Source organism: Heteronotia binoei, chromosome 11, assembly GCF_032191835.1.
Source record: "Heteronotia binoei isolate CCM8104 ecotype False Entrance Well chromosome 11, APGP_CSIRO_Hbin_v1, whole genome shotgun sequence".
NCBI lineage: Eukaryota > Metazoa > Chordata > Lepidosauria > Squamata > Gekkonidae > Heteronotia > Heteronotia binoei.
In genome coordinates this window covers 75,708,378-75,730,745 of record NC_083233.1, presented here as the reverse complement: position 1 = coordinate 75,730,745, position 22,368 = coordinate 75,708,378, and the positions used below count along the sequence as shown (strand labels likewise).

General features: G+C 51.6%; 1 protein-coding gene across 1 annotated transcript in view; it reads right to left on the bottom strand.

The window, feature by feature from the left end:
* Positions 1-22,368, bottom strand: part of NCOR2 (nuclear receptor corepressor 2) — a 480,522-nt gene that overhangs the window by 71,420 nt on the left and 386,734 nt on the right. Inside the window, 1 exon segment of the mRNA XM_060250121.1 lies at positions 771-923. Coding sequence (XP_060106104.1) covers positions 771-923 — 153 coding nt within the window.

The following is a 22,368-nucleotide window of genomic DNA, read 5'->3' as shown; positions in this document are numbered from 1 at the left end:
TCTGGCCAGCTAGCAAACTGAGGGTAATCTGAAAAAAGGGAACCGGGTCGTGGGTAGTGGGAGCAGCTAGTTTTTCTGCACAGAAATGCTCTCGCGGAATTGGACTATAGCAAGAGCCAGTTTTGCGTAGTGGTTAAGTGTGTGGACTCTTATCTGGCAGAACCAAGTTTCATTCCCCACTCCTCCACATACAGCTGCTGGAATGGCCTTGGGTTAGTCATAGCTCTCGCAGAGTTGTCCTTGAAAGGGTAGCTTCTGGGAGAGCTCTCTCAGCTCCACCTCACAGGGTGTCTGAACATAGGAAGCTGCCTTCTACTGAATCAGACCCTCGGTCCATCTAAGTCAGTACTGTCTACTCAGACTGGAAGCGGCTCTCCAGGGTCTCAAATTGAGGTTTTTCACGCCTACTTGCCTGGACCCTTTTTCGTTGGAGATGCTGGGGATTGAACCTGGGACCTTCTGCTTACCAAGCAGATGCTCTACCACTGAGCCACCATACCTCCCCAGTCTGTTGTGGCGAAAGAAGATAAAGGAGATTGTAAGTCGCTCTGAGACTCTGATTCAGAGAAAAGGGCAAGGTATAAATCTACGGTCTTCTTCTACAGCACACTTAGCAATTCTGGTTCTATATGCCCTATGACAGAGCTCGAAAACAACAGAAAGGAGCACAGCCAGAGACTTCTCCCTCTGATCCTCAGAGAAAGGGGAGGTGAAGTTTGGGAAAGGGGCTCTTTGCCCGTTTCTGACTGCTTGCAAAGATAAGATCGCACCTTCTATGCTAGCAGATGAGAGGTCGCGCCCGGACAAGCCCCGCGGGACTCTCCCTTCCATCATGTCGTAGGTCCGCTTGGTGCCGGAGGTCTCATGTGGGGCTACGGCACTCCTGCTCTCTTCTTTGGGGCACTGCACAGCAGTGACGCCACCTGGAAAAGGGAGGAGACAAAGCAAAAAGAAGTGACACGTGAAAAGTCGGGCTGGGAGTTTAGGGGACTCTTTCGCATTCTTTGTGCTGAAGACAAAATTCTGGCCGGAGGGTCGGGCCCATCCCAAAGGAAGTCTATGGGGCCAGAGCCCAGCATTACTCAGCAGCCTTCGCGAACGCTGCAGCTCGGAGCTGGGTTCCCGAGAACCGAGCCACATTCTCCCTCCCAACTTACGACTCCAAATTTGGTGGCCTGCCCTTACATTTGGACGCAACCCTCCACCCTCCAGATCTGGCCCTCCGTGAACAGCGAGATGCTGAGGCCGAGCCAAATTCAGATCTGGCCGAGGCGACTGAAATCTGCCTTCAAAGCTTCATCTTTGGCTCTGTTTCTGGAACGTGCCCCGTAAGCGCAGAAAAAGCCCTTCCCCTCGGAGAAGACAATGGCGGGAAAATGCTCCAAGGCAAACCTAACGCGAGGGAAAGTGTGCCTTATTCCCCCTAATTGAAATGAACAGATGAACTAAACGCCCCAAGTTTTAAAAGTCAAAGGATGAAACTTGAGGGGAGGGGAAAAAAACCCCCAAAGCCAATAGTAAAAAATCTATAGGAGGCCAGCGCAGGGGACGAGCCGTGAAGGCACGGGCCAGAATATTACTCAGACTTCTGCTGTGTCCCCCATCCAAACCACAAGTGAATTTTCATGGGCAATCTCAGCTCCGTGGAAGTTCTGGATGCTTTACTTCCAACTCACACAGCTGCTTTATTTATGATTTCCTAACACAGATGGTTTTGTGGCCTTTGTCGGTCTCGTTGTGGGGTTGCTCTGTGGGGTTGCAGCTCAGGGGCACAGCCCTTGCTTGGCACGCAGAAGGTTCCAGGTTCAAGTCATGGCACCTCAATTAACGGATCTCAGGGAAGAGGTGCTGGCGAAGATCCAGTGCGGTGCAGGGGGGAGGATGTCAGAGTAGGAGTTGAGTCCTCTGGCACAAAGGTAGATTTCCAATCTTTTCTCCCCAGTGGGGACCCAACACAGCCTGCATTGCTCTCCTCTCCTCCATTTTATCCTCATAACAACCCTGTGAGGTAGGCTAGATGAGACTGTCAGGCTTACAATGGGGTCACACTCCATGGGGCTGTTTTGAGAGCCAGTCTGGTGGAGCGGTTAAGAGCTGCAGATTGCGATCCGAGTTTGATTCCCCCCCACTCCTCTGCAGCAGCCAGCTGGTGTGACCTTGGGCCAGTCCCAGCTCTCTCAGAGCTGTTCTGTTGAAGAGCAGTTCTTGCAGAGCTCCTCCCGCCTCACAGGGTGTCTGTTAGGGGGAAGGACAGGCAGCTGTATGCTGCACCGAGACTCCTTCGGTTAGAGAAGGGTGGATATAAATAAACAGGTTGCTTACCTGTAACTGATGATCTTCGAGTGGTCATCTGTGCAGTCACACACATGGGTCTTGCCGCAGGCAACGGATCCATACCTCGGAGCTCCAATAGCTCGTTTATAACGTCTTTTGGCGCGCTTTCCTCCCGCCCTGGGGAGCAGGCAGCGACTGCGCATGCCTGGAGCGGGGGGAGAGCGCCCATTCCACTCAGTTTCTTCCAGCCGCCACTGGCAAGACTAGAAAGGTTAAAGCAAGAAGTACCAGAGGCCAGCAGCGGGGAAGGCTGGGTGGGCGTGTGTGACTGCACAGATGACCACTCGAAGATCATCAGTTACAGGTAAGCAACCTGTTTATCTTCTTCGTGGTCTCTGTGCAGTCCCACACATGGGTGACTAGCCAGCTAAGAGTCCTGGAGGAGGGTGCTGGAAAAGAAAAAGTTAGTCACCTGACCCATACCAAAGACTGTGTGGTATAGGAGTATAAGCGGATGCACTCACCTCCATTTCAGTGAAAGATGGATCTGAGGACCGCTTGTCCGAAGGAGGCGTCACGTCTCGCACGAACGTCCAACGCGTAATGGGAGACGAACGTGGAGGGAGAGGACCAGGATGCGGCTGCACAGATGTCCTCCATGGAGACGCCGTGCAAGAAGGCCGAAGACGTCGAGACCGCTCTAGTGGAGTGCGCCTTAAGGCCTTCGGGCAGAGGCTGCTTAGCCAGTTCGTAGCACAGCCTAATAGCACTCACTACCCATTTTGAAAGTCTCTGGGTAGAGATCTTGTGTCCCCTGCAAGGGTTTCCGTATGCCACAAATAAATTAGGGTCCTTACGGAAAGCCCGTGTACGATGGAGGTAGAAGGATAATGCCCTTCTTGCGTCCAAAGAATGCAAAGCCCGTTGTCCCTGGTCAGTTGGGTTGGGAAAAAAGGTCGGCAGAGAGGTTGCAGTCGACAAGTGGAACTGGGAGACAACTTTAGGAAGGAACGCAGGGTCCGGTCTCAGGACAACCTTTTCCTTGTGGAAAATGGTGTAAGGAGGATCGTGGCGGAAAGCGCATAGGTCACTTGCCCGCTTACCAGAGGTGAGGGCAACGAGCAACGCTGTCTTCCAGGAAAGAAGGTTGAGGTCTATGGTGGCCATGGGTTCGAATGGTGCCTTCATAAGCGAGGAAAGAACTAGGGATAAACTCCAAGTTGGAACAAGAGGTTTAACAGGGGGATTGAGGTGCAACATGCCCTTGAGAAAGGACTTGGACAAGGGATGAGAAAAAACTGTCTTGCCGTCTACCGGATTGTGGAACGCGGAGATGGCGGACAGATGAACCTTGAGGGATGAGTAACAGAGTCCTGATTTCTTCAGTGAAAGCAAATAGTCCAGGATCATATTGAGAGGTACCGATTCAGGAAGTAGATGGTTAGTAGCCGCGAACGAGGAGAAGCGTTTCCACTTCCTTCGGTACGAAAGCCTTGTGGAGGGCTTCCTGGCATTAAGAATAACGTGGGCTACCTCTGCGGAGAGGTGGGAGGTCGAATTCTCCATGCCGTAAGGGCCAGAACCTGAGGGTTGTGGTGCAATATCTGACCGTTGGCTTGGGAGAGGAGGTCGATCGCGAACGGGAGACGACGGTAAGTGTGATGAGATAACTGGAGAAGTCTCGTGAACCATGGTTGCCGTGGCCACCAGGGGGCTACCAGGATGCAGTCCGTGCCGTCTCGTGTTATCTTCATCAACACCCGAGTTAGTAGAGGGGTTGGTGGGAAGATATAGTGGAGAGGACCTGTCCATCTGTGTAGGAAGGCGTCGTTCCGCCTCCTGGAAAAGTAGCGTGGACACTTGGCATTGTCCTTGGAAGCAAAAACATCCACCTTGGGTGTTCCGAAGCACCTGAAAATGGGTCGAAGGTAGGTCGGATTGAGGGACCATTCGTGGTCGTCCAGACGAAACCTGCTCAGCGAGTCGGCCAGAACATTGTCGACACCTGGGAGGTGAATCGCGGTCAGGTAAATGTTGTGCTCCAGGCACCATTCCCAGAGTGAGACGGCTATACGGCAGAGCCGGAGCGACCTGGTTCCTCCCTGCTTGTTGATATAGTACACCGTTGCCATGTTGTCCGTTGAAATTTGGACATGGCTCCCGTTGATCAGTGGGAGAAAGGATAAGAGGGCCCTGTGCACGGCAATCAGTTCTAAGCAGTTTATGTGCATGGCCCTCTCGGAAGGGGTCCAAAGGCCTCTGACGGTTTTGTCCTCTAAGTGGGCTCCCCATCCCCACTTTGAGGCGTCCGTTGTCACAACAGCCACTGGGGGTGCCGGTAAAAATGGCATGCCCGCGAGGAGGTTGCTGGGTATCGTCCACCACGTTAGGGATGAAAGTACTCTCTGGGGGACCATAAGCAGGACATTCTGCGGTTGCAACTGAGGATGGTAAGCTCTTACAAACCAAAGCTGTAGTTGTCGCATCCGTAGCTTGGCAAAGTGGATGACGGAAGTCGTGGCAGCCATGAGGCCCAGCAAGCGTTGTATGATGAATGCCGACTGGTAAGGCTGATGCTGAATCGACTTGGCTAAGGTGATGATAGTAAGTGCTCGATCCCCTGGGAGGAAGGCACGGTGGAGAGAAGTGCGGAGGAGAGCCCCTATAAACTTGATGTCTTGGGTGGGCTCGAGATGGGATTTGGATGCATTCACCCGAAGCCCTAAGGAGTCGAGAAGAGAGAGTGTTGTGCTGATGTTGGCCTGCAACCGACGCTGGCTTGGTGCTATGAGGAGCCAGTCGTCGATATACGGGAAAACTGTGATGTTTCGAAGTCTGAGAGCCGCTGCCACCACCGCCATGCACTTGGTGAATACCCTTGGCGCAGTGGAGAGGCCGAAGGGCAGGGAGACGTACTGGAAGTGGTCTCTCCCCACAGCGAATCGCAGGTACTTCCGGTGCTGAGGTCGAATTGTCACATGGAAGTAAGCGTCCTGAAGATCTAGGGAAGCCATCCAGGAATCCCTGGGGATAAGAGGCAGGATGCCCTGTAGGGAGATCATTCTGAACTTCCTGTATTCTATGAATTTGTTCAGCTTCCGAAGATCGAGGATAGGGCGCTTCCCTCCATCCCGTTTGGGGACCAGGAAGTATCTTGAGTAGAATCCCGTCCCTCGGTGTTGAGGAGGAACAGGTTCTATGGCATTCTTCTGGAGCAAGTCCAGGATTTCCTGCTGGAGGAGTGCAGATGGAGGGGTGGCTATGAAGTGGTGGTGGTGTGGTGGCGAAACGAACTCTATTGCGTAACCTAAACGCACGATGGTAAGGACCCAAGAGTCGGTGGTGATGGAACTCCAACGAGGGTAAAAGGGGAATAGTCTGGTCTGCCCCTTGGGAGAGTCAAAGAGACTGTTTGCCTGTCTGGGCCTGCTTCTTAGAGGGCTGAGTCCGTGGCCTCTGATGAAAGGGCTGTTTAGGCAGGGGTTTCCTTTTCCAGAACTCCTGAGATTTAGGCGATCGTTGACGACGCTGAAAGGATGGCTTCCAGGGTCTCTGCCTGTTAGAGGGCAGGGAGGTAGGTTGTGTGACGCCGAGGCGTTTGGCTCTCTTACGGCCGTCATCGACCGAAGCTAGGACCTCGTCCGTGGACGCATGGAATAGACCCAGGCCATCGAAAGGAAGGTCCTCTATACGCTGCTTGATATCTGGTTGAAGGTTAGTAGAGCGGAGCCAGGCATGGCGACGTAAGGCTACAGATGTCGCAAACACTCGGGAGGAACAGGAGACCGCATGGCGAATGGAGTTGATCTGTTGTTTGGAGACACGGGAAAGCTCAGAGACGAGAGACGAGACCGCTTTCTGAGAGGAGTCAGGCATGGATGTGATATGCGGGGTGATCTGGTTCGCCAGGTTGAAGGTGTAGGCAGCAAAATAGGCCAAGTAATTGTTCAGCTTGGAATTAGTCGAGGAGAAGCTATAGATCTTTTTAGCCAGAGTGTCCAGTTTACGGCCCTCGCGGTCAGGAGGAACAGGGTGGCGAGATTGTTTGTTCTTGGTGGCCGAATGAACAACGATGGAGTTGGGCGCCGGGTGCGAGGCGAGGAATTTGCAGTCAGCTGCTTGAACCCTGTAAAGGGAATCCAGGCGTCGGGAAAGCGTAGGGATCGAGGCCGGCTTATCCCAGGCTTCTTGGAGGCCCTCCAAGTGTACAGGGAGCATAGGAAGCGAAGAGCTGTCAGGGAAGTCTGAACGGACTAAGTCATGTACCACATCCGAGATCTTGGGTGAGTCAGAGGACATAGGAATGTTTAGTGCGGAAGCCATAGTTGTTATGAGATTAAGGTAGGCCTTGGAACTGTCAGATGGTGAGAGCCTAGGAGGTTGGTCCGATGCGGGGGAGGCTGGGGCCTCCTCGGAGTCGGAGTGATCAGAAGTGTCTCTGTCAGAAGTCGAGAGTGGATGCTGTGGTGACTTGGGCTCGACAGGTGAAGGGTCCCGAGGGCGTTTGAGAGGCGAAGCAGGCGGTTTAGAAACCGATGCGGATGCGGTTCTAGGAGAAACTCGGTCCCGAGGACGGACAGGAGGCTGCAGAACATCGTGTGGATCGGGTGCAGTCTGGGAGTCGAAAGTGTCTCGGTTCCGAAGGGCTGCCGCATCATCTCGGGTGCGGGGAGTAGGCTCCCGTCGGGGGGAATAGTAATGTTGGTAATCCCCATAGCGATCCGGAGACAGGTGACGGTGCAAAGGAGATCGCTGATCGCGTGCACGATAGTAGTCGCGGGGTCCGGGAGAATAATAGTCCCTGAGTCGAGGCATATAGACATCTCTGTGAAAGGAGTCCGGATCGAAGTCAGAGAGATGCCTGTAGCTGTGGCGCGAAGGCGAACTCTGGTACCGATGGTAACGTGAGTAAAGGCGAGGTGACGGAGACCGGGATGGAGAGCGGTCTTGTCGATAGTCGCGATAGTAGTCGCCGTACCGGGACCGAGAGCGGTCGCGTCAAAAGTCATGGTAGTCCTCCCGATGTGGAGAATTGGGAGGATGTCGGATCGGAGACCTGGGACGGAGCGGAGGATCTCGGATCGGAGACCTAGGACGAAGCGGAGGATCCCGGAGCGGAGACCTTGGGCGAAGCGGAGACCGCGAGCGAGAGCGGGGCCGCGGAGATCGAGATCGGAGCCGATGCGAAGAGACCTGAGTAGAAGATTCGACAAGCAGTGGGGCAGAATTGTCCTTAAGCAATGGCGTTGTGGAATCCTTGAGTACCGGAGTTGTAACGTCCTTCAGCACTGGCGTAGTGATGTCGAGGAAGGATTCCGGTCTGAGAGGTGGAGCCTCGGAGTCGAGAATATCGCTGGGAGGAAGGCTGTGCACCGAGGGCGATCTAGAGCCAATCGGGATAACTTCAAGAGAAGTTTGAGTGAGGCTAGGCATTTCCGAGATGACGTCAGAAGGAGCCGAAAGTTCGATAGGTAGAATCGGAGTCGACTGCGCAGAAGCCGCTTGTGCCGCCGAAGCAACTGATTGCGATTGCGCAGCCGCCGAGGCCGATTGCGCAGCCGTAGCAAAAGCGGAAGTACTAGGGCGCGCGGAGGTAGAAGCTGACGGGTCGTGCTTCTTAGGCGCCAAGGTGCTCGGACTGGAGGTTTTCGGAGCCGAGTATTCGCCCTGACGGGCTTGTTTAGGCGCCTTATGCCCCTCAGAGTGTTTAGAGGCCTTTTTGTCGGACTTATGTTTCCTAGGAGCGGTAGGAAGGGCCGACGCTGCCGAATCTCCCGCTCTAAGTGGGGGAGGCGGCGGATCTGAAGTAGACATCCCGCGGAGAGAAGACTCAATGAGGAAGCTACGAAGACGAGCCGCTCTGTTCTTACGCGCCTGCTTACCGAAGCAAGCGCAGTGGTGACAGTTATCGGTTCTATGGGATTTCCCCAAGCAAAAAAGGCAGAGCGAGTGACCGTCGGATGACGGGATTTTAGCAGCACACTGCCTGCACCTTTTGAAGGTGATTTTCCCTTCCATCCGTTCCGGACAGGGGAAGGAGGGAAGGGAGAGACGGGGTTGGGGGGGGGGGGTAGAAAGGAAAAGAAAAGGCAAAAGCGCAGAAGTCGGGATCTACCTTTTTTTTTTTTTTTATATATATATATTAAATGGACGAAGAAAATAGAAAAGGAGAAGTAAGAGAGATAGTACGATACCAAGAGACGAGCCAGAGGAGGAACGCAACGAGGTAGGTGTTGTCCGGGCGGCGGAAGGGAAGAAACTGAGTGGAATGGGCGCTCTCCCCCCGCTCCAGGCATGCGCAGTCGCTGCCTGCTCCCCAGGGCGGGAGGAAAGCGCGCCAAAAGACGTTATAAACGAGCTATTGGAGCTCCGAGGTATGGATCCGTTGCCTGCGGCAAGACCCATGTGTGGGACTGCACAGAGACCACGAAGAAGATCCAACTCTTCTTCCTCTGTGACTGGCCCAAGGTCACCCAATGACCTTCCAGGGCAGAGTGGGGCACCTGAACCTGGGTATCCTGCATCCTACTCTGATGCCACACCCAACGGGTCATGCTGGAGGCTGGCATAATAGGCTTGCCAAGCCCCAGGTCCCAGCGGGGGTTCTTCCGCTTTCCCAGGCTCCTTCCCGCCCCCAGTCAGCTGGCCGGTGGGAAGAAGCCCCGCCCCCAAAGCCACCATGTGATTTTTTTCCCTCTCCGGAGGCTCCAGTCTTCGATTGGAAAGGCTTCCTCTTGGCATGGGGTGTCTGTGTTACTTGGAAGAAGTTGGCTGCAACTCGTGAGTAGAGAGGCCAATCCCTCGCTTCAGAGTCGCCAGAAAATGGGGGGGAGGAGGGGAGGAATGTCTGCTGAGCACTTCATTATTCCCTATGTGGAAATAGATTCTCATAGGGTATAATGGGGAATTGATCTGGAGGTTTCGGGGGCTCTGGGGGAGCTGTTTTTTGAGGTAGAGGCACCAAATTTTCAGTATAGTATCTAGTGCCAAAGTACCCCACTAGTTTCAAAACGATTGGACCAGAGGGTCCAATTCTATGAGCCCGAAAAGAAGGTGCCCCTATCCTTCATTATTTCCTATGGAAGGAAGCCATTTAAAAAGGTGTGCTGTCCCTTTAAATATGATGGCCAAAACTCCCTTGGAGTTCAATTATGCTTGTCACACACTTGTTCCTGCCTCCACCCCAATGCCTCCTGGCTCCACCCCCAAAGTCCCCAGATATTTCTTGAATTGGACTTGGCGACCCTATGGCATAACCAGGTTCCTGAGTGAACGCGGGCCTGTCACACACACTCAGTCCAAACGATGCTCCTATACAGAGCAGAGGCTCACCACCACCAGGGCTTGAACGCACGGGAAAGCAGTTCCGGCTGGCTTGCTGTCAGGGTGTGTGGCCTATTATGCAAACAAGTTCCTGCTGGACTTTTTCTACAAAACAAGTCCTGACCACCACTATATATAGGGAGGGCTTCTACTGTCTTGGCCCCACTGGTGGACCTTCCGACGGCACCTAAGTTTTGGCCACTGTGTGACACAGAGTGTTGGACTGGATGGGCCATTGGCATGATCCATCATGGCTTCTCTTATGTTCTTATGTGACACAGAGTGTTGGACTGGAGGGGCCACTGGCCTGATCTGACATGGCTTCTCTTATGTTCTTATGTGACACAGAGTGTTGGACTGGATGACCCATTGGCTTGATCCAACATGGCCTCTCTTATGTTCTTATGTGACACAGAGTGTTGGGCTGGATGGACCATTGGCCTGATCCAACATGGCTTCTCTTATGTTCTTATGTGACACAGTGTTGGACTGGATGGGCCATTGGCCTGATCCAACATGGCTTAAGAACATAAGAGAAGCCATGTTAGATCAGGCCAATGGCCCACCCAGTCCAACACTCTGTGTCACACAGTGGCAAAAATTTTATATATATATACACATACACACACACACTGTGGCTAATAGCCACTGATGGACCTCTGCTCCTTATTTTTATCCAAACCCCTCTTGAAGGTGGCTATGCTTCTCTTATGTTCTTATGTGACACAGAGTGTTGGACTGGATGGGCCATTGACCTGATCCAACATGGCTTCTCTTATGTTCTTATGTGACACAGAGTGTTGGACTGGATGGGCCATTGACCTGATCCAACATGGCTTCTCTTATGTTCTTATGTGACACAGAGTGTTGGACTGGATGGGCCACTGGCCTGATCCAACATGGCTTCTCTTATGTTCTTATGTGACACAGAGTGTTGGACTGGATGGGCCATTGGCCTGATCTAACATGGCTTCTCTTATGTTCTTATGTGACACAGAGTGTTGGACTGGATGGGCCATTGACCTGATCCAACATGGCTTCTCTTATGTTCTTATGTGACACAGAGTGTTGGACTGGATGGGCCACTGACCTGATCCAACATGGCTTCTCTTATGTTCTTATGTGACACAGAGTGTTGGACTGGATGACCCATTGGCTTGATCCAACATGGCCTCTCTTATGTTCTTATGTGACACAGAGTGTTGGGCTGGATGGACCATTGGCCTGATCCAACATGGCTTCTCTTATGTTCTTATGTGACACAGTGTTGGACTGGATGGGCCATTGGCCTGATCCAACATGGCTTAAGAACATAAGAGAAGCCATGTTAGATCAGGCCAATGGCCCACCCAGTCCAACACTCTGTGTCACACAGTGGCAAAAATTTTATATATATATACACATACACACACACACTGTGGCTAATAGCCACTGATGGACCTCTGCTCCTTATTTTTATCCAAACCCCTCTTGAAGGTGGCTATGCTTCTCTTATGTTCTTATGTGACACAGAGTGTTGGACTGGATGGGCCATTGACCTGATCCAACATGGCTTCTCTTATGTTCTTATGTGACACAGAGTGTTGGACTGGATGGGCCATTGACCTGATCCAACATGGCTTCTCTTATGTTCTTATGTGACACAGAGTGTTGGACTGGATGGGCCACTGGCCTGATCCAACATGGCTTCTCTTATGTTCTTATGTGACACAGAGTGTTGGACTGGAGGGCGGGATATAAATCCAATATCATCATCTTCTTCTAAAGGAGAAGGCGGGTCTTACAAGTGAAGGAAAACATTTTGGGACACAAAAGGAGAATTTCCTCCTCCTTCCCCATCTTTTTGCTTTTTTACAGATTCGGGTCATATCCCGCATCAGTGCGGTTGGTGTTCGGAAAGGAGAGGCATGCCTTGGAAGATGTGGTGGTGTGTGTGTGTGTGTGTGTAACATTCCTGCATCCTGTCATCAAGGAACATCTGCTTCAAGCAGTTCTTGTGCAAAGAGGAGAGCTACCCCCCCCCCCCAGCACTCATTCAGAAGAGGGACAAAAAAAAAAGGAAAGAAAAGGGTTCCATAAACATTTCCCTTGCTCACAGAAAAGCCATTAACGGTAAGTATATCTAATCTTGTGCAATTCAACATGCGCACGCCGCAAGATTTCGCCTCATTAGAGCTCTTTTATGGGTAAGTATCATCGCGGCATCAGTGTGTTGATGCTTCTTTCCCCCTTCTTCCGGCCTTGCCTGGATTCATAATCACATACTGCCCCCCCCTCCCCAAATGTTCCCTTTCTGGATTTGACACTTCCCACCTTGTAGGCTCTGGACTACAATTCCTAGAGACTTCTATGTTCCAGTTTATTCTTTTTTTAAATCATAGAATCATAGAGTTGGAAGGGGCAATACAGGCCATCTAATCCAATTCCTTGCAAATTCCAAATGAGAACTTCCACATAGCGGGTATCAACAGTGCTTAGTTGTTTGGTCCACCCCAGAGAGCCAGTCTGGTGTAGTGGTTAAGCGCGTGGGCTCCTATCTGGGAGAACGGGGTTTGATTCCCCACTCCTCCACTTGCAGCTGCTGGAACGGCCTTGGGACAGCCATAGCTCTCACAGAGATGTCCTTGAAAGGGCAGTTTCTGGGAGAGCTCTCTCAGCCCCACCTACCTCACAGGGTGTCTGTTGTGGGGAAGGAAGGTAAAGGAGATTGTAAGCCGCTCTGAGACTCCAAGATTCAGAGTGGAAGGTGGGGTATAAATCCATCATCACCTTCTTAAAAGGGTGGCTTGCATCCTCACCCGTTTTACATAAGAACATGGGAAGCCATGTTGGATCAGGCCAGTGGCCCATCTAGTCGAACACTCTGTGTCGCGCAGTGGCCAAAACCCCCCAGATGCCATCAGAAGGTCCACCAGTGGGGCCAGGACACTAGAAACCCTCCCACTGTTGCCCCTCAAGCACCAAAAATGCAGAGCATCACTTGCCCCAGACAGAGAGTTCCAACAATACTCTGTGGCTAATAGCCACTGACGGACCTCTGCTCCATGTGTTTATCCAATCCCCTCTTGAAGCTGCCTGTGCTTGCAGCCGCTGTCACCACCTGTGGCAGTGAATTCCACGTGTTAATCACCCGTTGGGTGAAGGACTTCTTTTGATCCGTTCTAACCAGACTGCTCAGCAAAATGTTTGTCTCGTATCAACTCAGATGAGGCTGGGAGGTGATGCCAGGTCCGTGTTCACCTACTGGACGTGGCTGTGTGGGGATCTGAAACCAGGTGTGGTGAGCAAGGTTCTGTCTAATCCCCCCACCACCACACACACATGCTGAGCAGCGCAGTTTGCATCCTGAGCGGAAAAGAGCTGCTGTAATCTTCCAAGGGCCAATGGGGACTGCAAGAAGACCCTGCCAAGCTCCAGACTGCAGCAGAGGAGAGCTTCCTGTGTTCACGAACAGCCACTCACGTGAAGAGCTTAGGAGGGGACACTGGTGGGGAATCTCTGCTCTATATTCCAACTAGTATTAAAGGGTTGGAAGACTTTCCCTATGAAGAAAGGTTAAAGCGCTTGGGGCTCTTTAGCTTGGAGAAACGTCGACTGCGGGGTGACAGGATAGAGGTTTACAAGATAATGCATGGGATGGAGAAAGTAGAGAAAGAAGTACTTTTCTCCCTTTCTCACAATACAAGAACTGGAGGGCGTTCGATGAAATTGCTGAGCAGTTGGGTTAGAGTGGATAAAAGGAAGTGCTTCTTCATCCAACGCATAGCCAGCTTCAAGAGGGGATCGGATAAACATCTGGAGCAGAGGTCCATCAGTGGCTATTAGTCACACCGTATTGTTGGAACTCTGTCTGGGGCAGTGATGTTCTGTATTCTTGTGCTTGGGGGGGGGGGCACAGTGGGAGGGTTTCTAGTTTCCTGGCCCCACTGGTGGACCTCCTGATGGCACCTGGGTTTTTTGGCCACAGTGTGACTCAGAGTGTTGGACTGGATGGGCCATTGGCCTGATCCAACATGGCTCCTCTTATGTTCTTAAATCACATTTTGGAATAGTCTCCTGTGTTAAACACTTCCTGCAAGCGGACAACCAGCACAGGGAGCCAAGAGAGGGGCAGCTGTTTTCTCCCTACTGGGCTTCTGAACTATTTTAAATCCAAACGGAACATTCCAAGCTGGAATTTGTCATCAGCCATCCAAACCGAGTGCATTCCATCTGACCACCTCATTCTCTGGCATGCGGAAACCAGTCTGGAGTACTGATCTGGAAGGTGCATCAAGCTAGGGACTTGAGTAATCTGAAGTGACCAAAGTTCAATGGAATTGTGCTGGTTTCCTCCCATATCCATAGAACGGTGGTTCCCAATCTTTTTGGCGACAGGGACCGCTTTTGTGGGAGACAATTTTTCCACAGACTGGGGGCGGGGGGGGGGGCGGGGAGGGGACACAATGGTTTCTGGATGATACAATTGTGCGCTTTATTTCTATTAGTTTGCTGTAATGGTTAAGTGTGTGGACTCTCATTTGGGAGAACAGGGCTTGATTCCCCACTCCTCCACTTGGACCTGCTGGAATGGCCTTGGGTCAGCCATAGCTCTCTTATCTGGGAGAACCGGGCTTGATTCCCCACTCCTCCACTTGCACCTGCTGGAATGGCCTTGGGTCAGCCATAGCTCTCTTATCTGGGAGAACCGGGTTTGATTCCCCACTCCTCCACTTGCACCTGCTGGAATGGCCTTGGGTCAGCCAGAGCTCTCTTATCTGGGAGAACCGGGCTTGATTCCCCACTCCTCCACTTGCAGCTGCTGGAATGGCCTTGGGTCAGCCAGAGCTCTCTTATCTGGGAGAACCGGGTTTGATTCCCCACTCCTCCACTTGCATCTGCTGGAATGGCCTTGGGTCAGCCATAGCTCTCTTATCTGGGAGAACCGGGTTTGATTCCCCACTCCTCCACTTGCATCTGCTGGAATGGCCTTGGGTCAGCCATAGCTCTCTTATCTGGGAGAACCGGGTTTGATTCCCCACTCCTCCACTTGCACCTGCTGGAATGGCCTTGGGTCAGCCATAGCTCTCTTTTCTGGGAGAACCGGGTTTGATTCCCCACTCCCCCACTTGCACCTGCTGGAATGGCCTTGGGACAGCCATAGCTCTCTTATCTGGGAGAACCAGGTTTGATTCCCCACTCCTCCACTTGCACCTGCTGGAATGGCCTTGGGACAGCCATAGCTCTCTTATCTGGGAGAACCGGGCTTGATTCCCCACTCCTCCACTTGCAGCTGCTGGAATGGCCTTGGGTCAGCCAGAGCTCTCTTAGCTGGGAGAACCGGGTTTGATTCCCCACTCCTCCACTTGCATCTGCTGGAATGGTCTTGGGTCAGCCATAGCTCTCTTATCTGGGAGAACCGGGTTTGATTCCCCGCTCCTCCACTTGGACCTGCTGGAATGGCCTTGGGTCAGCCATAGCTCTCTTATCTGGGAGAACCGGGTTTGATTCCCCGCTCCTCCACTTGCACATGCTGGAGTGGCCTTGGGTCAGTTATAGCTCTCGCAGAGCTGTCCTTGAAAGGGCAGCTGCTGCATGAGCTCTCTCAGCCCCACCGATCTCACAGGGGGTCTGTTGTGAGGGGAGGAGGGTAAAGGAGATTGTGAGCCGCTCTGAGACACTGAGTGGAGGGCAGGATATAAATCCAATGTCGCCGGTTTTGTCTTCTTCTTCATTGTAATTTAGAATGAAATAATTATACATCTCATGGCCAGGTTGCTAACAGGCCACGACCAGTCCTGGTCCATGGGCCGGGGGTTGGGGACCACTGCTATAGAAGAACTCCAGTGCATCTGCGATAAACGTGAGCAGGGGATGCTTTGTAGAAAAACAGGTGGTGGAGCTCATCCAGGGATTGTTATGCAGTTGCACCTACTATTCAATGGGCAAGGTGGGGAGGAGGGGGAACCCTCAGAAAGTTGTGCTCCTGTGAGCTCCTGCTGAATGTGAGCCATGCCAGTCACAGGTTTTCAGAGAGGGCGCACAGGACGGACGCACCCTTCAGATCAGCAGGCTTCTGGGCTCCGCAAACATCTCAGTTTGCTTTCCAGAAAGGATGTGATCGATTCAGGCAGCCTGGCTGCATCTAGTGGGCTCCGGCAAGGCACAAGGCAGCTCTTTCGAGTGCCTGCCTGTTCCTGCTTGCGGCTGAGCGGAAAACAGAAAGGTGATGCTTGTTTTAGTTCATAAACTCTTCAGGAGGGAACTTCTCCTGCTTTTACCTGCTGCTTTTAGACACTTTAGAAAACGAGTAAAACAAAGAAACGAATGGCACCACCTTGCTGGAATCCCACGCAAACGGTATAAATTGTATTGAAAAAGGTACAATAGAACACTTATGAAAAAGTTCTGGCCATACAAGCGTTCTATACTGGACATGGACAGTTAATTTGAGATCCAGTTTGGTGTAGCGGTTAAGTGTGCGGACTCTTATCTGGGAGAACCGGGTTTGATTCCCCATTCCTCCAGTTGCACCTGCTGGAATGGCCTTGGGTTAGCCACAATTATTGCAGGAGTTGTCCTTGAAAGGGCAGCTGCTGTGAGAGCTCTCTCAGCCCCACCCACCTCACAGGGTGTCTGTTGTGTGTGTGTGTGTGTGTGTGTGTGGGAGAAGGTATAGGAGATTGTGAGCCGCTCTGAGATGCTGAGATTCGGAGTGGAGGGCGGGATATAAATCCAATGTCTTCTTCTAAATTTCAATGCTGACTCAAAACACACGCACCTTAGTGCAAAATGCAATAGACCTAAATCAATGTCCCCATAGGAGCGGCGTTCCCAGACACCGGCATTTTCCCCATGACTCGAATCTGCGATCGCATCGCTGGTCCCGACTGTAAGCAAAGGCCTGACGAAGCTTTGAGAAACAGCTTTGATCACCAGTCTGCCGTAGCATGCTTCTTTTCTATTGGGACTTCTAGCCCAAGTTCTTTTCGAATCCATGTGAACAGGGCTTTTTTTTTGTAGCAAGAACTCCTTTGCATATTAGGCCACACCCCTCTTATGTAGCCAATCCTCCAGGAGCTTATGGGGCTCTTAGTGCAAAGAATACTGGAAGCTCCAGGAGGATTGGCTGTATCAGGGGTGCGTGGCCTGATATGCAAATGAGTTCCTGCTGCAAAAAAAGTCCCTGCATGTGAGCAACAGAAGACAGAGCATGGCTCTTTATTACTTTTACCACCTCCGATGTGGACTCTGATTTAGGTCTATTGCATTTTGCACTAAGGTGTCTCAGTTTCGAGTCAGCATTGAAATTAACTGTCCACGTGCAGTATAGAATGATTGCAGGACAAGAACTTTTTCATAAGGGTTTTACTGTACATTTTCCAATGTGATTTATACCATTTGCAGTATTGCGCCGTGAGCTTTTTTGCTTCTGTATAGGGAATCCCACTCAGTCACTGCTAGGGAATCCTCCAGCGGAGATGGGGAAGCCAAGGAAGAGACGTAGCTACTTTCTACCAGCTCTGACCTGGACGGCCCAGGCTAGCCCAGACTCATCAGATCTTGGATGCTAAAGCAGGGTCAGCCCTGGTCAGTACTCGGCATGGCTGGCTTGCTCACTAGGCAAACTAAGTGGCTGTCTAGGGTGCCGGGAGGAGGGGGGTACCAAATTGGGCTCCCCCCCCCCTTCCTGGTGCCCACGACAACTGCCTAGTTTGCCTGCCTACCTCCCTCTGCCATGGCCTCCCCTGCCGCCGTCCTCCTCTCCTCCCTCCCTGGCGTGCTGACCCGCACTGAGGCTGAGCCGCTTTGATGCTGGCAGAGACTGACCAAGAGAGAGATCTTGGGGTTGTGGTGAAGAACTCACTGAAAATGTCAAGACTGTGCGATTGCAATAAAAATTGTCTCCTCAACGGAGACAAACAGCAGCTCCCTAGGGCCATTTCAGCTCAGAAATGAAACCATGGGAGTGGTAGATGGGAGGCTGGCAGCAGCTCGCCTTATTCACACAGCCTTGATCTACATTGGGCTTGCGTGCACCTGAGAATTCAGTCCACAGAGGGGAACTCCCCACATGTCAACAGCGGTGAGAGCTTCGTATCACATTTTGTTATCCGCCTGCACCCAGACCTGGATGGTCCAGACTAGCCTGATCTTGCCAGATCTCAGAAACATAAGAACATAAGAGAAGCCATGTTGGATCAGGCCAATGGCTCATCCAGTTCAACACTCTGTGTCACATAAGAACATAAGAGAAGCCATGTTGGGTCAGGCCAATGGCCCATCCAGTCCAACACTCTGTGTCACATAAGAACATAAGAGAAGCCATGTTGGATCAGGTCAATGGCCCATCCAGTCCAACACTCTGTATCACATAAGAACATAAGAGAAGCCATGTTGGATCAGGCCAATGGCCCATCCAGTCCAACACTCTGTGTCGCATAAGAACATAAGAGAAGCCATGTTGGATCAAGCCAATGGCCCATCCAGTTCAACACTTTGTGTCACATAAGAACATAAAAGAAGCAATGTTGGGTCAGGCCAATGACCCATCCAGTCCAACACTCTGTGTCACATAAGAATCTAAGAGAAGCCATGTTGGATCAGGCCAATGGCCCATCCAGTCCAACACTCTGTGTCACATAAGAACATAAGAGAAGCCATGTTGGATCAAGCCAATGGCCCATCCAGTTCAACACTTTGTGTCACATAAGAACATAAAAGAAGCAATGTTGGGTCAGGCCAATGACCCATCCAGTCCAACACTCTGTGTCACATAAGAATCTAAGAGAAGCCATGTTGGATCAGGCCAATGGCCCATCCAGTCCAACACTCTGTGTCACATAAGAACATAAAAGAAGCCATGTTGGGTCAGGCCAATGACCCATCCAGTCCAACACTCTGTGTCACATAAGAACATAAGAGAAGCCATGTTGGATCAAGCCAATGGCCCATCCAGTCCAACACTCTGTGTCACATAAGAACATAAGAGAAGCCATGTTGGATCAAGCCAATGGCCCATCCAGTCCAACACTCTGTGTCACATAAGAACATAAAAGAAGCAATGTTGGGTCAGGCCAATGACCCATCCAGTCCAACACTCTGTGTCACATAAGAGAAGCCATGTTGGATCAAGCCAATGGCCCATCCAGTCCAACACTCTGTGTCACATAAGAACATAAGAGAAGCCATGTTGGATCAAGCCAATGGCCCATCCAGTCCAACACTCTGTGTCACATAAGAACATAAAAGAAGCAATGTTGGGTCAGGCCAATGACCCATCCAGTCCAACACTCTGTGTCACATAAGAATCGAAGAGAAGCCATGTTGGATCAGACCAATGGCCCATCCAGTCCAACACCCTGTGTCATACAATGGCCAAAAAACCTAGGTGCCATCAGGAAGTCCACCAGTGGGGCCAGGACACTAAAAGCCCTCCCACTGTGACCCCCCCCCCCCCAGCACCAAAAGTACAGAGCATCACTGCCCCAGACAAAGTTGTAATGATAAGCTGTGGCTAATAGCTACTGATGAACCTCTGCTCCATATGCTTATCCATTCCCCTCTTGAAGCTGGCTATGTTTGTAGCCACCACCACCTCCTGTAGCAGTGAATGTCATGTGTTAATCACCCAAACTGAGCAAGGTAGTCCTGATCAGTAGAATAATATAGTTGGAAGGGACATTTAGTCCAACCCCCCTGCACAATGCAGGAAATTCACAAATCCCTCTCCCCCTACGCCCCCAATGACACCTGCCCCATACCCAGAAAATGGCAAAAATGGGAGAAAAAGCAACCCTCCAGGATCCCTGGAGAAAAATGTTCTGCCTGACCCCAAAGTTGTGAATGGCATTTCCCGAGGTGCGTAAGAAAGGGCCGTGAGAACTAAGCCCTGATGCAGCACTTCGATGGGAGACCCCCAAGGAAGGTCCAGGGTTGCTACGGAGAGGCAGGCAACGACAAACCACCTCTGAATCTCCCTCGCCTTAAAAACCCCATCAGGGTCACCGCAAGTTGTCTGCGACTCTACGGCACTTTACACCATCTGCTTGGAGCTTCGGTTAAAAGGCAGGCTATAAATAATGTACATAAATGCATAACTATTGTGTGATTTGGTCCTTGGGTGACGTCTAGCCACCAAGCTAAACCAGCAGCTCTCACCCGTGAAGTCTGCAAACGAAATGCCAAGCAGGAGTCCTTCGGCCCAGCGGTCCCCAACCTTTTTGGCACCAGAGACCAGTTTCGTGGAAGTCAATTTTTCCACGAACTGGGGGGAGGGGCAGTGCTGGGGTTTCTGCCACCCCAGACACTTCCCCCCATCCCTCTCCCCCCATGGGGGTCTTTAAAATGGAGGGAAGACTGGGGTTGCTTCTGTCATAGAAGCATAGAGTTGGAAGGGACCTCCAGGGTCATCTAGTCCAACCCCCTGCACAATGCAGGAAATTCACAAACACCTCCCCCTAAATTCACAGGATCAGCATTGCTGTCAGATGGCCATCTAGCCTCTGCTTAAAAACCTCCAAGGAAGGAGAGCCCACCACCTTCCGAGGAAGCCTGTTCCACTGAGGAACTGCTCTAAGGGTCAGGAAGTTCTTCCTAATGTTGAGCTGGAAACTCTTTTGATTTAATTTCAACCCACTGGTTAGGGTCCTACCTTCCGGGGCCACAGAAAACAATCCCACACCATCCTCTAGATGACAGCTCTTCAGGTACTTGAAGATGGGGATCATATCACCTCTCAGCCACCTTCTCTCCAGGCTAAACATCCCCAGCTCCTTCAACCTTTCCTCATAGGACTTGGTCTCCAGACCCCTCACCATCTTCATCGCCCTCCTTTGGACCCGTTCCAGCTTCTCTATATCCTTCTTAAAATGTGGTGCCCAAAACTGAACACAATACTCCAGGTGAGGTCTTACCAGAGCAGAGTAAAGCGATACCATCACATCACATGATCGGGACACTATACTTCTGTTGATACAGCCCAAAATTGCATTTGCCTTTTTAGCCGCTGCATCACACTGTTGACTCATGTTCAGTGTATGATCCACTAAGACCCCTAGACCCTTTTCACACATACTACTGCTAAGACAAGTCTCCCCCATCCTATAACCATGCAACTCCCCCTTTCACTGAAAGACCCCCCTGATCAGGAGAGGCAGGTCAAGGTCACTGCTGCACTGCCCTTCCACCCGCTTGCATGGATGAAAAGAGGCTTACTCTGAGGCTGCCTCCACAGGCAGCCCGGGACAAAAGGCTGCTCTCTTCTGAGCTCGGCTGAGAAGCCAGACTTGAAGTAGAGCACATGCTGATGTGTCACCCCATTGCTTTCAGCAGTGACCCAGGAAGCCGAGAGCACCATGCCTGCGCTGCTCAGTTGCTAACAGGCCATGGACTGGTGCCAGTATGTGGCCCAGGGGTTGGGGCCCCCTGCTTTGGCCCATCCACGATACGAGCACCTGGTCAGTGCCTAGAAATACATCTTTTGCAACAGCCCACACGGCACAGTCTTACCAACAGGCCGCCTTTGGTGCTGCAGCACCCCGGAGCCAGTAGATGGTAAAAAAATGCAAACAAGGACAGGTGCTTTTTCTTGGGAGGAATGCTTAACCTGGAGGTTTGTGACGCAACTGCTGATTTGTACGAGATACCCAGAAGGGCAGAGGGGGGCACAGCAGATTAGGATCTGCTTCTTCCTTCCTCGCCGGAGCACGCATAAAACAGAACTGACGCAACCCAGTCCGATGGATATTCAGGAAGCTGCTGCCTGCTGCGTCCTTGCTACTGATCCAGCAACACGGCCCACAGCGGCACTGTTTGCTTGTGGATTCTGCTGCTAACATCATGGGGGGGGAGGGGGGCAAAGCTTCAAGTGGCTGGCCAGCACTTCTTTGGACTACCAGGTGTGACCAAGAGACAATCGGATAGCCAGCATGGTGTCGTGGTTAGAGTGCTGGATTAGAATCAGATGCCCTGTTGTACCACAGAAGCCGGATGGGCCAGTCCCGCTCTCAGCCTAAGCTGCCTGTTGTGAGCCGCCCTGAGCCTGCCTCGCCGGGGGAGGGCGGGATATAAATAAAATGTGATGATGGTGATGATGATGGGATTGTTGCCAGGCTAAAAGGAAAGGAGCGGGGAACAAAAGTAAGCCGGTTTGGTCTCCAGTGGGAAGAAAAATGGGGTATAAACAAGCAACTGTATCTACCTGCCTCTGGCCACCATTGGCTTAAGTGGCCTTAAGTAGGTGGCTATTCATAGGTCAGACAGACAGACAGACGGACAGACAGACGGATGGATAGATGGACGGATGTTTGGATGGATAGACAGACAGATAGATGGATGGATAGATGATGGATGGATGGATGGATGGATAGATGTTTGGATGGATGGATAGATGTTTGAATGGATGGATGGATGGATGGATGGATGGATGGATGGATGGATGGATGGATGGATAGATGGATGGATGGATGGATAGATGGATAGATGTTTGGATGGATGGATAGATGTTTGGATGGATGGATGTTTGGATGGATGGATGGATGGATGTTTGGATGGATGGATAGATGGATAGATGTTTGGATGGATGGATGGATAGACAGACAGACAGATAGATGATGGATGGATGGATGGATAGATGGATGGATGTTTGGATGGATAGACAGACAGACAGATAGACAGATGACAGACAGACGGATGGACGGATAGATGGATGGATGTTTGGATGGATGGATAGATAGATAGATAAATAGATAGACGGATGGATGGATGGATGGATGGATGGATGGATGGATG